At 40.7% G+C, this 15253-nt stretch overlaps 1 protein-coding gene across 1 annotated transcript in view; it reads left to right on the forward strand.

The window, feature by feature from the left end:
• KCNQ3 (potassium voltage-gated channel subfamily Q member 3) overlaps positions 1 to 15253 on the forward strand; it is a 150028-nt gene that overhangs the window by 97698 nt on the left and 37077 nt on the right. Inside the window, exons 4-8 of the mRNA XM_075211700.1 lie at positions 396 to 571; positions 2491 to 2643; positions 2816 to 2926; positions 3888 to 3983; positions 9809 to 9903. Of these exons, the coding sequence (XP_075067801.1) occupies positions 396 to 571; positions 2491 to 2643; positions 2816 to 2926; positions 3888 to 3983; positions 9809 to 9903 (631 nt within the window). The remainder of the gene's footprint in view (positions 1 to 395; positions 572 to 2490; positions 2644 to 2815; positions 2927 to 3887; positions 3984 to 9808; positions 9904 to 15253) is intronic.

Genomic DNA, 15253 nt, shown 5'->3' on the forward strand with positions numbered 1-15253 from the left:
TTGTATGTTCTCCCTGTGTTTGCGTGGGTTTCCTCCGGGTGCTCCGGTTTCCTCCCACACTCCAAAAACATACTGGTAGGTTAATTGGCTGCTATCAAAAAAATTGACCCTAGTCTCTGTGTGTGTGTGTGTGTGTGTGTGTGTGTGTGTGTGTGTTAGGGAATTTAGACTGTAAGCTCCAATGGGGCAGGGACTGATGTGAATGAGTTCTCTGTACAGCGCTGCGGAATTAGTGGCGCTATATAAATAAATGATGATGATTATGATGCTGGACAGAATTGGCACTGAAGAAATGTATTACCCAGTAATTATTTTAGACCGCTGCAATCCCATATAACATTCAGGAGCTTAGTGATGTTCGTCAGGTCACATTTATCATTTTTGTTTTATTTCAGATATTTTTGTCCTGGTGGCCTCCATACCAGTGGTGGCTGTAGGGAATAATCAGGGAAATGTGTTGGCCACATCGCTCCGGAGTTTGCGCTTCCTTCAGATCCTGCGGATGCTTCGTATGGACAGGAGAGGGGGGACGTGGAAACTGCTGGGGTCTGCCATCTGTTCGCACAGTAAGGTCAGTGGTGCTCAGATAATGGATACATTAGACGCCGGAGTCTGACTCATAACGATTTGCTGACAGTCGTTTTTCATTCTACCCCACAGAAGCATTTAGAGATTATATTGTTATGAACCTTGTGGCCTTTATTTCTTTTACATCAAACCAATTTACATTTGCTGTTGCTGTTAGGACAAAAGATGTTGTTACCATGGAAAAGGAATGTAGAGATCTATAAACTTATACATTGAAGCTCCCAGTTAATTCTACTGCTGCATTACCTTTTAATGTGATCTGTTAATTATTATTATTATTATAGCTTATTTATGTAGCGCCAATCATATTACGCAGCGCTCTACAGAGAATATGTATTCATTCACATCAATCCCTGCCTCATAGGAGCTTACAGTCTAAATTCCCAGCCATATATATGGACACATAAATCAATATTTGTCAGGCGCCAGTTAACCTGTTAACAATATGTTTTTGGGATGTGGATGGAAACTGGAGTTTGCAGAGGAAATCTACGCAAACCCGGGGAGAATATACAAAATCCACACAGTTAGGGCCCTGGCATCGAACCCATGACCCTAACGCTGCAGGGCAGCACTGCAATGTGCAGAGTATTATTTACTGACCTCTCTGGAGATCTGCAGAGCATCATCCCCTAGATAGCTGCTGATATTGTTTACAGAGTATCTCAATAAAAAACAAAGCAGGAATACTGCTGTAATTGTATTTAGTTTGCCCCCCCCCTTACTTTCTTACCATCTACAGGTTTAAACAAGTTTTCTTTGTGCAATTTTTTTTACATGAACTGCCTTCATTTTTACTACCCTGAGTTCCCACTGTTCAGTACACCGCTGTATGACACAATAATAATTGTTACATCATTTTTAGAAACACTATTGTGCTTAGAGGTAGTGGGACGCGTGTGCGCTGCAAAACACAGAGTCCTCCACTTAGAAATCCTTTAAGAAATACTAATACTTATCGGATCCTGGCTGTGTAGCACCGTATGGAGTCTCTTGGTGTCCTTTGGAACGAGACGGCGTTGCACCACTGTTAGGGGTCCGCCGTGGTGTAGTGGGGGAGGAAGAGTAAGCTGGATAATGTGGGGTGCTACAATAATTAGAATTGTGAAAGGAGAGGAATGTGTGTAAGTAATGGACCCCTCATCCTCCATATAATATGTCCCCATCATTCCTGTTCAGTCCGATAGTATTCATTACTTACATACATTCCTCTACTTTTACATGTATGTATGAAATAGTGAGAGTGAGGGGGCATTGAGGTCTTTATTATATATTTCACTATTCTATATTTTAATGTTTTTATATTCCTGCACCTCTGATAAATCTCTGCAGCTACATTTTTTACATTTTATTTACCTTTTTTTTTTAATTTGAATAAGTAATTTTTTCTCTGTATACATATTGTCTAAGTTAAATGTTGCAACTAAAAAGGCTTTATCTGTATGGTCATTTTTTCTCAAAATGACCCGAGAAATGCACTCACCTGTATAAAGTGCTCCTAGAAGGAGTACTGTCTGCTACCTTCTCGGAAGTGTCAAACAAACAAATTAGCTTCTCATTAAATCAGGAGCATTTGCACAAACTAGGCACATGTGATCGCAAAGTATCCTGTGCACTGTGGATTTGCAATTTCGTTAATGACCACATTTGGGCTAATATTCCTGCACCTCTGATACATCTCTGCAGCTGCATTTTGTACATTCTATTTACTCTTTTTTAATTTGGATAAGTCAACTTTTCTCTGCACACATATTATCTAAGTTAAATTTTGCAACTAAGAAGGCTTCATCTGTATGATCATCACATCTATGAACTTTATAAACATACCGACTCTGATGTAATTTGCCATGTGAATCCTCCAATACATGCTTGCAGGTGATAACATTAAATATTTCTTTCTAGGAACTCATCACTGCCTGGTATATTGGGTTCCTGACGCTGATCCTGTCATCGTTTCTTGTCTACTTGGTGGAGAAAGACGACCATGAAATGAATGAGAAAGGAGAAAATATAGAAGATTTTGAAACATACGCTGACGCCCTCTGGTGGGGGCTGGTGAGTACTGCAAAGCCAAAAGAATTATAGTTCCCGATGATTTATTCCTTGGTAATATAACTGTACAATAACAGCATCCAAGATCACACACTGAAACTTTCTGATTACAGATGCGCACTAAACTAAATAAAATACACTTGACATTTATTACCAACAATGTATTTTATCGTAGATTACTCTTGCAACAATTGGCTATGGGGACAAGACTCCGAAGACCTGGGAGGGACGTTTAATTGCTGCTACCTTTTCCCTGATTGGTGTTTCATTTTTTGCACTTCCTGCGGTGAGTAATTTATAATATTGTTATTGACTTTTACGGACTAAGGTCTATGATAATATAATGTTGCCTGACTGATAATTGTTTATGACGTAAAGGTGCATTAATCTCATTTCAACACTTCTCAGATGTTTAGAAGAAACATTTTTACATAAACATTTATACAGAGGTTCCCGGTACACCCTGTGACAGTGTCTGCTTCACGCAGCACTTAAACATCCCATTTGAACCACCACCATTGTTCCTGTTGTCTTTACAGACAAAACCTTCTCCATTATATGTGTAGAAACATCTTATGTCCACCTCTCCCCTTCCCAGCTGCCGATAGATGTAGTTTATTTTCTTATCAGACATTTGTTAGGAGAAGATTGGTGGAAGCAGAAGGGATTTCACCAGGACCACCCATGGCCACGCTGTGTATAACCAAACATCCTGCATCACATAGAAATATCTTTTATCAAAGACAAAAAATGATAAGAGACTTAATTTTCACTTTTAAACATAACACAAGTATAGAGAGATTTTGAGATTGCTGTCTCTCTGTCTGTTTATCCCTCAGTTGATTTGGAAGGACCTTAAAATTGGTGGAGGACCCAACCCTAAGCAGCCAATGTAGAACCTGGTGACAGTTCCTATTTAAAAACAACATTTAAATGTATCAGTCTGTCTGCAGCACTAAGAACTTGTATATGAGATCGCGTTAAACCCCTATAACCAAACACGTCTTCTGTTTACATACAAGCAGGGAAGGCCAGACAACACAGACGGACGAAGTCTTGACATAATTTGGGCGTGCTGGTTCTATTAATTTCCCTACAGCAAGAACACAAAAGGTTGTCCATGCCGAATGTACATGGGGTCATAAATGATGGCTTTGTTTAGGGCTTGTAGGAAAGAGAAACTGTAAAGTTGACGATATTTTGCTGTTGGGTAAAAGAGGATGTGACCAATCTGTATTTTATTTCAGGGTATTCTCGGTTCCGGGCTGGCTCTTAAAGTACAAGAACAACATCGCCAAAAACATTTTGAAAAGAGAAGGAAACCGGCAGCGGAGCTTATCCAGGTTTGGTTGTTTCTTTGCCGACTGTAGTTCCTGTAGTGCTTTAAAGAAAGGGATCAGTTATCTAAATCCCGTGGCGTCAGCAGGTCACGTGAACATAGACAGTATAGATGAACTAGTTCCATGTATGGATATATAGTTTCCTATAGAGGAGTGTTTAACAATGCGATCCCCCCGCTCCTGTATGACCGGAGCCTCAGATATCTACTCTGTGCTTTTATTAACGGTTAGATGATGTGATTGGCTATATGTTGGATTTTCCCCTCCCACTTTCCATGACCATGCAGGACTTGGGTGAGCTGTGCCACTCGGGCATTGGGCATGGCTGTGCTATGGCATTCGGGCACAGGGAGGGTTATCGATGGCTGTGTCACTCAGACAGCGGATAGATCTCCGCTCTTAGGGGACTCAGCAGAGTATTACTTTGGACATTTTTGGGATGGGACTAATCACAAAAAATTATACTACTACTAGAGAGCGAAGCTTTTATCAACGAGTGTTATTTACATTAGGTTCCAGATATGCACAGAGGTCATACCCTACATACTAAACTGCCCTGGGTCATGCCCTATAGAGCTGGACAAACCCCTTAATGGTCTTGATCACCTTCCAAATCGGAAGTTACAGCCTTTTATCAGTATCTACCACCATCCAAAATTGGCGCTGTACTGGGGGAAATGTTGCACACAAGTTGCATTTTAAAAAAGAGCGCGGACCTTGAGCTCAGCTCTGAGTGTAGTCAAATCTAAGCGGATCTCAGTATGCGTTTGATTAAAATCTGGTGTAAGTACGCTCTACCTGAATGTTACTTTCCGTATGTAGGCAGAATATATATATGTGCACTGTACGGTCACATCAGAATGTACAAAAAAATGTATGTTATAAAATAAATGAACAACTCTCAAGAGTGTAATCATAAATAAAAATATGGATTAAAAAAAAAATATTTAAATAGTTTTTTTAACATTAAATCCATAAATAAAGAGGCTTTTAATGCATACGGTACATACACGATGCATTTTTATAGTCTCTCTTACTTACATACACATGTTGTACGCCTGATAGTGGCATGTATACATGTTAAAACACAGTGTCGGTCATGACTATCAGTCGACACTTACACCTGCGCTGTAGCTGGTGCAAGTGATACAGTTGAAACAAGCGCATTTGCGACAAACGCAGGACTTGAATCAGCCGCATCTTCACTGGCGCGCCTTTACTGTTCATGGCATGTGTTAGTCCGTCCCTTCCCTTCCCCCGCTCAGCCCCCAAGACCTAAGGAGTGGCAAGTGTCATTTGCGTTCAGACATGAATCGCGTCCAGTTGCGTTCCTTGGTATAAGGTCCATTTCTGGCCATGCACAGAACATTTCCACGCAAAATACGTTACGCAAACATACATACGTCCGAACATGACTCAGGCCCTGTACTCGGGTGCCCTAATGGGGTGTGTGGCCTAGTCTGTCAGGCACAATCTTCTCCTCACGCACCTCTCTGTTTACAGTGTATTTCTAGCTCAGCATATGAGCAACGCTGGGGCTATTTCCCGCGATGAACCGCCAGAAATCACGGCTGCGTACTATGGTACCTGAACATTGCTGATTTCCCTGCACACCTCTAGTAAATCACTGCGGGGTGACATCCCCGCGGTTCCAGACTCGCTGCGCCGCACATTGCGGAGAACTGCGTTCCCCTCTAAACCTTCCTGTTTGCCTCTATCGCACCCCTTGATATAGGTACATTTGTTACATATCATTGATTACATGTTACATGTACATATCACTACATACTTACATATATGTTCAAAGTAAAGTTGAAAAAAGACAGAGAATTTAGTTTGAACTTGATGGAGCTAATGGTGTTGATCCAGAGGAAGGCAAAACAAGAAGCTGCAGTGTGACCAATGACACGTTACCCTCACAGGGGGAAAAACCCAACATATCAGATAAATTCCATGCATTAATCAGAATTCCCTGCAAAATGTCCTCTGCTAGTGATAGCAACAGATACCATGTCTTGTACAAAATGCATCTAGTCCGTTAAAAATTCTCTTAAATTCACACAGAATTCAAATAATTGTGATCCCACAATTTAACCACTGTTACAGTAAAGAATCCTTCCTCTGCTGATGGTGAAACCGTCTTTCTTCCTTTAACAGCTGATGACTGCTTGTCTTGTGTATGGGCCTCCGTACAAAACGTTTGTTAGACAAATCTTTGTATTGGCATTGAATATATTTATACCTATAATTAAGCTGCCTCTAAGGTACCTATTTACCAAACTAAACAAACCTAGTTTTTCTAACCTCAATTTATAATGTAACCCTTTACTTTATGAATGAGGTTGGCTTTCTCTGAACCCTCTCGAGTTCTTCTGTATCCTTCTTACAGTGAGGTGCCAAAAACTGTACCCCACATTCAAGATTATACTATGGTAACACTGTGTTTGTATAAGGGTTATTTATTCCCCTATTTATGCATCCTAGGATTGTATGGCTTTCACAGCCACTGCCTGACATTGTGCTGTTTCTCAGCTTTCTGCCAACCATTATTCTTAAATCCTTTTTCATCTGAGTTTTCCCTTATTTTATTCCATTTCTTGTATAAGTAGCATAGTTATTACCACCACCTAGATACATAGCTGTGTCTATCTACATTAAATTAAGGGGTCTAATTATGACCCCATTATGGTCACTATTAATATGTATTGCTGCAAATTTTAGTCATGCATAATGTAGTACCTCTGCAATTTACCATGTAGGGTTTACTCTGGTAGCCTAACGCTACCAGCAACAGGTGAAGGACCAGCTGGCACTCCTTTCCTGCAAAAGCAAAGTTTTTGCAGCTCAATAAATTGACTTGCTCTGCTGTCTCCATAGACACCTATTGGGTAAGCTCCTGTAATGCGGTTAAGGCTAGCGTATTCTCCAATTACTCAGGCGTTAACCCTTTGTGAAATAACATTATATGCCTTCCAACATTTAGAGTCCCAAAAGCGGGGCAAAGTAAACCTCATCCCGTTCAGACCAAACTCAGTCCACAAACGGAAAGATTTAGATAAACCCACACCCACTTCTCTGTCAAGCCCCACCCCTTTTGCCGTACATGAACTGGGATGTCCCTCCAAAATCAGGAACATTGTGAGGTATGCGGTGAAGGAGTCTTTTGGATCTTCGCCGCTTGTTAAATAGACCCTTTAATCTGCCATTCTTTTCTATTTATCAGTAGAAACTTACTATCCTGCTCTGAGTTAATAACCCTGCATAGTGTTGTGACTGCATCATATAGGGCACCTTACATTCTAGGCCATATACAAAGTCATTAATAAAAATATTAAAAATGACAGGGCCCAATACTGACCCCTGTGCTACAGCACTAATAACTTTGGTAAATGGCATATGGGGTCTTTGAAAGATGAGTCATATTTTTTAGGCACAACCGGTCCTTCATGAAATCATACTGACATCACGTTATCCAGTTATTTTCTACAATATGTTTCACAATGGCGCCAGTCAAATAATTTATCCAAGACTCACAGGTCTGTTTCCTGGTTTCGAGTTTGTTCCCTTTTTAAATATGACAGTTTCACGTAGCTCCTGTAAGACCAAGCATAGAGGTGTTATCAGTAGGTGATTTTCTCAGCCCCTCCAAAACAACAAACCATGTTGTAAAATTTTAGAAGTTCCTTGGACGGGTGAATTCATATAATTATGCAATAATCATTCTACATATAGAAATCCTTAAAACATGACTTCCCAGAGGCTCCTGAGATGAGGGACAGGATTACCACCATAGGAAACAGTTTTTACTGATAATTTATATAAACATTTACTGATAGTTTTATTTTTTTTTGTAGTTGCAGCATTATAATTTTGTCCAAAGCTAAAAGTTGAAGCAGCGTCTGCAAAATAGGGAATCGCAACTCTACACAAACACAAAATCATTGTAGCTTAGAGAAGTGTGGAAATATTGGTTAGTTTTACTGGTTGTCAGTAAAATTAATTGTTGTTGACAACTCCGATGAGGGTTAAGAAACTTTGATTTTCAGTAAGCATTTGTCTTGTATTGGCTCCATGCAGCTGTCATGTACAGTCATGGCCAAAAGTTTTGAGAATGACACAAATATTATTTTTCACAAAGTCTGCTGCCTCAGTTTTTATAATTTGCATATACTCCAGAATGTCATGAAGAGTGATCAGATGAATTGCAATTAATTTCAAAGACCCTCTTTGCCATGACGATGAACTTTATCCCAAAAACAACATTTACACTGCATTTCAGCCCTGCCACAAAAGGACCAGCTGATATCAGGTCAGTGATTCTCTCGTTAACACAGGTGAGAGTGTTGATGAGGACTAGGCTGGAGATCACTCTGTCATGCTGATTGAGTTAGAATAACAGACTGGAAGCTTTAAAATGAGGGTGGTGCTTGAAATCTTTTTTCTTCCTCTGTTAACCATGGTTACCTGCAAGGAAACACGTGCAGTCATCATTGCTTTGCACGAAAAGGGCTACACAAGCAAGGATATTGCAGCTAGTAAGATTGCACTTATATCAACCATTTATCGGATCATCAAGAACTTCAAGGAGAGAGGTTCATTAGTAGTGAAGAAGGCTTCAGGGCGCCCAAGAACATCCAGCAAGAACCAGGATCGTCTCCTAAAGTTGATTTACCTACGGGATCGGGGCACCACCAGCACAGAGCTTGCTCAGGAATGGCAGCAGGCAGGTGTGAGTGCATCTGCACGCACAGTGAGGCAAAGACTTTTGGAGGATGGCCTGGTGTCAAGAAGACCAGCAAAGGAGCCACTTCTCTCCAGGAAAAACATCAGGGACAGGCTGATATTCTGCAAAAGGTACAGGGATTGGACTGCTGAGGACTGGGGTAAAGTCATTTTCTCTGCTGAATCCCCTTTCATATTGTTTGGGGAATCTGGAAAAACGCTTGTCCGGAGAAGGAAAGGTGAGCGCTACCATCAGTCCTGTGTCATGCCAACAGTAAAGCATCCTCAGACTATTCATGTGTGGGGCTACTTCTCAGCCAAGGGAGTGGGCTCATCACAATTTTGAACACAACCATAAATAAAGAATGGTACCAAAATATCCAGCAAGAGCAACTTCTTCCAACCATCCAAGAACAGTTTGGTGACAAACAATGCCTTTTCCAGCATGATGGAGCACCTTGCCATAAGGCAAAAGTGATAACTAAGTGGCTTGGTGAGCAAACATTGACATTTTGGGTCCATGGCCAGGAAACTCCCCAGACCTTAATCCCATTGAGAACTTGTGGTCAATCCTCAAGAAGCGGATGGACAAACAAAAAGCCACAAATTCTGACAAACTCCAAGAATTAATTAGGCAAGAATGGGCTCGGCCATCATTCAGTATGTGGCCCAGAAGTTGATTGACAGCATGCCAGGGCGAATTGCAGAGGTCTTCAGAAACAAGGGTCAGCACTGCAAATATTGACTCTTTGCATAAACTTAATGTGATTGTCAATAAAAGCATTTGACACTTATGAAATGCTTGTAATTTTACTTCACTATATCGTAGCAACATCTGACAAAAAGGTCTAAAAACACTGAAGCAGCAAACTTTGTGAAAACCAATACTTGTGTCATTCTCAAAACTTTTGACCATGACTGTATCACCCATCGATCTGACCCAGAGCCTGAATGCACCAAATTACACCCATATGAACGGATCTTCACTGTGTTAGGGAACTGTTTGATGTGAATTGTAGGTCAGAATCTCTGCTTCATACAACTAATGTGAAATTATTATTATGTTTTTTTCCATCTTTCCTAATCCTTATTTTGTGTCTCTCTAGTCTGCCTGGAGATTTTACGCCACTAATCTCAGCAGGATCGATCTAACGGCCACCTGGCAATACTACGAATCTATTGTCCAGTTTCCATATTTTAGGTGAGTATTGTGCATTTTTATTGTCACCGTATTTATAGTGGACGTCATTGTTGTGGCTGCTGTCTGTTGTTTTCATATCTCATACAACTATTTTTGACACAATTCCATCAGTGCTACTAATATTTTGCTTTAAACAAAAACAACAAACAGAAGGTTTCTTTACTTTGCAGAACATGGGGAGCAGATCAGAAAGGGAGTGAGCTGCACAAAGTGTAGAACCCATCTAAGAATTACTAAACATTGTGATGGAAATGTTACATAGCTTTCATTATACTTAGTGTGTGCTGATGCTGTTCCTCGTTGGTATGTTAGTATCTGTGTAGAGCACAAGCTAAACCTCTTCATTCATAACAGAAGCAACAGTGACCCCTGCAGGTTAATCCCTGTAGTACTGCTTAACACAGGAGCTGATAGTGTAGGTGTTCCTTATTAGAATGTAGCACTAATGTTCTAAGTTCCAAGTTCTGCCGTTCTCTGCGCATTCCTGTGTGAGACACAGGACTGATACACTATGTTGAGATCTTTAATATTAAAGAAAGATTTCCTTCCCTTTCCTTTCCAAAACACCCTTTTTCCTTTCCTTACTTTTTAAATTCCTTGTTTCACTAAAGCTTTGGAAACATGTATATATATGTGACTTTGTGCACGCGTGTGTAACTGTTAGATTGTTAAGGTAGATAGGTACTACCATCTAGCTTGTTAGAAGTAAATAATAAAAAAAAACAAGTTTACTATTGACATTCCTATTAGTGTGGGGAATTGTGATAGTACGACTGTATCTATTGTTAGTATTTATTTTTAGTTATTCAGGTCCATAGCTGATATGTATCTGGAATTACCGTACACTGTGGTTATACTGCTGAGGACGCACGTCTCTGGGTCCAGACACTACTAGTGCCAGCAAACATGGATCTCTGTTTTTACTTAGATGTACTAGTGACAGTGCCACCCAATTCAGTATACTGAGCCCTAAGCAAAGAGAGTAAGTAGAAAGAGGTTGGACTGATTTCTAGTTTGCGTAGGCGTCTTCCAAGGGCAGAGGGTAGGATTCCTTTGTAAGCTTCACAAGGACGGCAGCAGACATATTAAGGCATTTGCTAGTGATGTCTGGTAGGAAAGACCAGATCCATGATTCTACTGCTTCTCCCTTATCTTCCCTCCTCTTAGGGTTTTTTTTGAGTGTCACATGACCATATGACTTTACTGTAAGGGCTTTGTACACAGAGGAACTTTTCCAGGGTCAACTATGTGGGGTCATTTGTGAAAACTGGGGTAAAGGCAGGTCTGGGTTTGTGAACTAATATAAATAGCCATGGCCTCAATTATGGCTAGATTATGTTGATTCATTTGAAATCTATGGAATGCAGTTGGCAGCAGGGAGAGCATAGGCATAAAAATGTCAATCTGGGCCTGTGCAAGGGGAAAAGTTGGTGATGTCCCCAGCAACCAATTACATGTGTCCTTTAATGATCTGAACTGCACTATAAAAATGGCACAATGGGATTGGTTGCTACGGGCAACACCAGTGTTTTTCCTTTGCGCCAGTTTTCTGAAATGTCCTCCTTTATTGAAGGGGTTAGGAAACAAGCGGCTTAGTTACTGATTTCAGCATCGGGCAGGCTAATGGGGTAAGTTTGATTGATTTCTGGTGGTGTCCTGTGCAGCAACAGGCTCACCATTGCGGAAAGAACCCACAACGCTGCGCAAGGCAAGTGGGGGAAAACCAGATACATACTTTATTTCTTTTTTTTTAAATAACTGTCCCCAATATAGTGAAAAAAAATATTGGGTTTAGACACCCTTTATAATTGCATATATTTTTCATTACTGCGGAAGATAGACATGATAGTTGAATGACAAGTGAGAATATCTAATGCAACCACTAAAATATTACATAACAATATTACACTTGTTATGTCCGTCTAGTCGCTATCAATGAAAATTGTTTGCTGCGATTTGGTGTGGTTCCAGAGCACAAAGTGATTTAATGGCAAAATGCAAACGATAACAATGCAATAACAAAGTACAGCCGATAGACACGCAAGCGCACTGGATCCAGCATACAGTCATTCAATCCTGAAGTCTGTGGTCAAGTAGACTGTATAGTGGACCCAGAGCCTGGTTTATATCCAGTTTTTGACACACAAAAAAACCTGTAATGATGTCTTGTCATGTTTCCATAGATTCGGGATTCAGGAAAGTCCAGTATAATGCAGGTCATAGGTCGGTTTAAGCAATACCCTCCAAGGGTGGGGGTCAACTCTCCAACAGCTGTATACGTGTCTTCCCGCTGAAAAGGGGGAAGAAAGCTAGTTTAAACTTTTCTATTTGCATTACACACTCAAAATCATTCTGATCATTATTCCTCTAACATCCATAACTTGCATACGCAAGATGCAACCGCTTACCCGATAGTAGCAGATGTCTGATGGGCAAAAGTGGAGTGGAATGACACTAAACATGATATGTTTCCTAAATCCCAAACCTTAGATATCAACAAAGTGGTTTTACCATTATTATATTTAACTATTAACTCTATTACATTTGATTATAAATGACTGTGTGTTGGAACTATTTTAAGGTGGACTATTTACAAGTGAATGCGTAAGTGTTAATGTGGGTAGAAGTGTTCGCACGTGTTGTGGTTTAATACGCCCTTCCACGCTGTAGCCTGCTATTCACATATTTTCAAAGACAACCAAATTGATGGATATTAATTAGAAACGACTTCATCCAATTATTTGACTTCGACAGCTCCACCCTTTGATAGTACACAAAACTATCACCTAATTATGCTTTCTGATTCAGGATTATAATGCAGTTCTTTGTTAACCATGACACATGTACTTCTCATCACCATTACAGTCTCATTTTCAGTGTTTACCTCAGTAGAACATTTTCCACACTTCAACACAGTAGGAAAAATTCTGACACATAAGCCAATTACCAAGATGACACCAAATATAAGAATAAGGAGCTTACCTATACTAGAAACCCTTTGCTGTACCCACTACCCTAGACCATTTTGCAGGATTCAACCACGAAAACCATCCTGCTACCTTTTCTCCTATCTCGTACAGTGAAGAATTATGGTTCTTCTGAAAGTCCCATTTTAATTGTAAGATTTTGTCCATTTTCCGGTCAATAATTTCTTTGGGGTCGTCTGTATTATTGCTAAAGTATGTGCAACATTTGACACCAAATTGGGTGGCTAACGTCACACAATATCCACCAGTAGTAGATGTGAGATAATTTAACACCAGTCTATATTGCACTCATATGCACACATATCTCCTTTTTATAAGCCTGTAGCTCCTTACCCGTATACCTGAAAGTGTCATCATACATCTCGATGATATTGTCTATCAATTTAGCCAGGTCTTGAATATACTTAAAATTTAAGGTTCTCCGTGCGATCCTGGTGGGGTCTAATGCAACCATTATTTGAAAACTTGTAGTTTCACTAATTAACTTGATAGTTACTATTCCTGGTTATAGTCTATGGACCTCCCTGCCCGTAATTCGAGGACCTCAGAGATGTTTAATGGGAATGGTACTAGTCCTACATTATGTTATCCCTGAGGCACGTGAGAGCACACCCAGCACTCAGTTTGGTTTAAGACCTTACCCACTAGGGAATGATAATCCTCTAGAGGATTCATGACCCCTGAACTGAGTTTGGCAACAGGCTGGGTAATATGCTCTGGGTGCCACAGGCCTACCTTGTCCATCTTTCCGGAGTTCAGAGGACTCTTGACCACATCCCTTCGCCTTCCAGACCACCTTTTAGTGTAGGGAACACAAATCTTGCATTTCAATTAATTTCTGTGTGTTTGTTGTCTGATAAAACATCATTTTGTCAGTTGATACATTTACAGGTAACCCTGCTGCCCATTGGGCAGCTTCATCCGCCCTGCTGTTGCCCACTGGCATCAGGTCTTCTGCGTATGTATGCGTTTTAAATTTGGTACATATGGTAGGTATGTAGCAGGATTCAAAGTGTTGCACCGTTTGATGGTGATGTTTGCAGGAGCCATCAAAGCTAGTTCCCACTTTGTGAATCTTGCTGAAGAGACATGTCTGGTTTGAGCTGAATTCAACAGAGCAGATACATGTGGTGTATAGACAGTTGAAGTATGTCCTAATACTACGTCCTCGCTCTTACTTACCAGAAGAGCAGTTGCTGCTACACTTCTGAGACATGTTGGGAGTGATCTTACCACAGTGTCCAATTGTGCACCGTAGTATACTACCGGTCTGTTAGCGTCACCATGTTTCTGTGTCAGGACACCTGCTGCACAACCATCAGCTTCCGTACCGTATAGCTCAAAGGGTTTTTCATAATCCGGTATTCCCAAAGCAGGTGCTTTAGTCAGACTATCTTTAGGTTAAAGAACGCTTGCTCTGACTCCTCTGTGTGTGTAGCATGCTCAGGTTTTGAGGATGAGACTCCTGCAATGGTAATGCCAGAATAGAAAAACCTGGGATCCATGATCTAAAATATCCACACATCCCCAGGAAGGTACGGATCTGCTGTTGGTTCTGTGGCAGGGTCATGTTCTGTATTGCCTGGATTCTGTCCTTTGTCAAGTGTCTTAGACCCTGGGTGAGACAGTGTCCCAAGTATTTAACCTTAGTCTGACATGGCTGTAATTTATCCTTTGCAACCTTGTGTCCTGTTTGTGAAAGATGAAGGAACAACAATTTAGTTTACTGTAAACATGACATCAACGAATCAGAGCACAACAACAAATCATCTACATATTGAATTAGAACAGATCCATTGCTTGGCTGGAAGGATTGCAAACAGTCATGTAAGGTTTGGGAGAAAATACTAGGGCTATCAGTGAACCTCTGGCGAAACCTTGTTCATGTATATTGCACCCCCTTGTAGGAGAATGCAAAGAGATTTTGACAGTCGGAATGAAGGGGAACTGAGAAAAAGGCAGAACAAAGATCAATGACAGTGAAATGACTGGCAGATGGTGGAATCTGCATAAGGATGACAGCTGGATTGGGCACTACGGAGAATTGGCTCTCAACAACTTTGTTAATTCCCCTTAAGTCCTGGACTAATCTATAGCCCCTCCCCCCACTCTTCTTAACTGGGAAATGGGACTATTGGCTGTGCTGGATGTACTAATTAAGATCCCTTGTTGCAGCAGCCTCTCAATTACAGAATACATCCCTAATTCCACTTCCGGTTTTAATGGGTACTGTGGGATTTTTGGAGCTTGCCTGTCACTTTTCAGATTAACCATTACAGGAGCTACATTCACCATCCATCCTGTGTCCTGTCCATATTTGGTCCTTAGGGAACCCAGTATTTGCAATAACATCCCCTTTACCT

This window comes from Mixophyes fleayi, chromosome 5 (assembly GCF_038048845.1).
Source record: "Mixophyes fleayi isolate aMixFle1 chromosome 5, aMixFle1.hap1, whole genome shotgun sequence".
Taxonomy (NCBI): Eukaryota; Metazoa; Chordata; class Amphibia; order Anura; family Limnodynastidae; genus Mixophyes; species Mixophyes fleayi.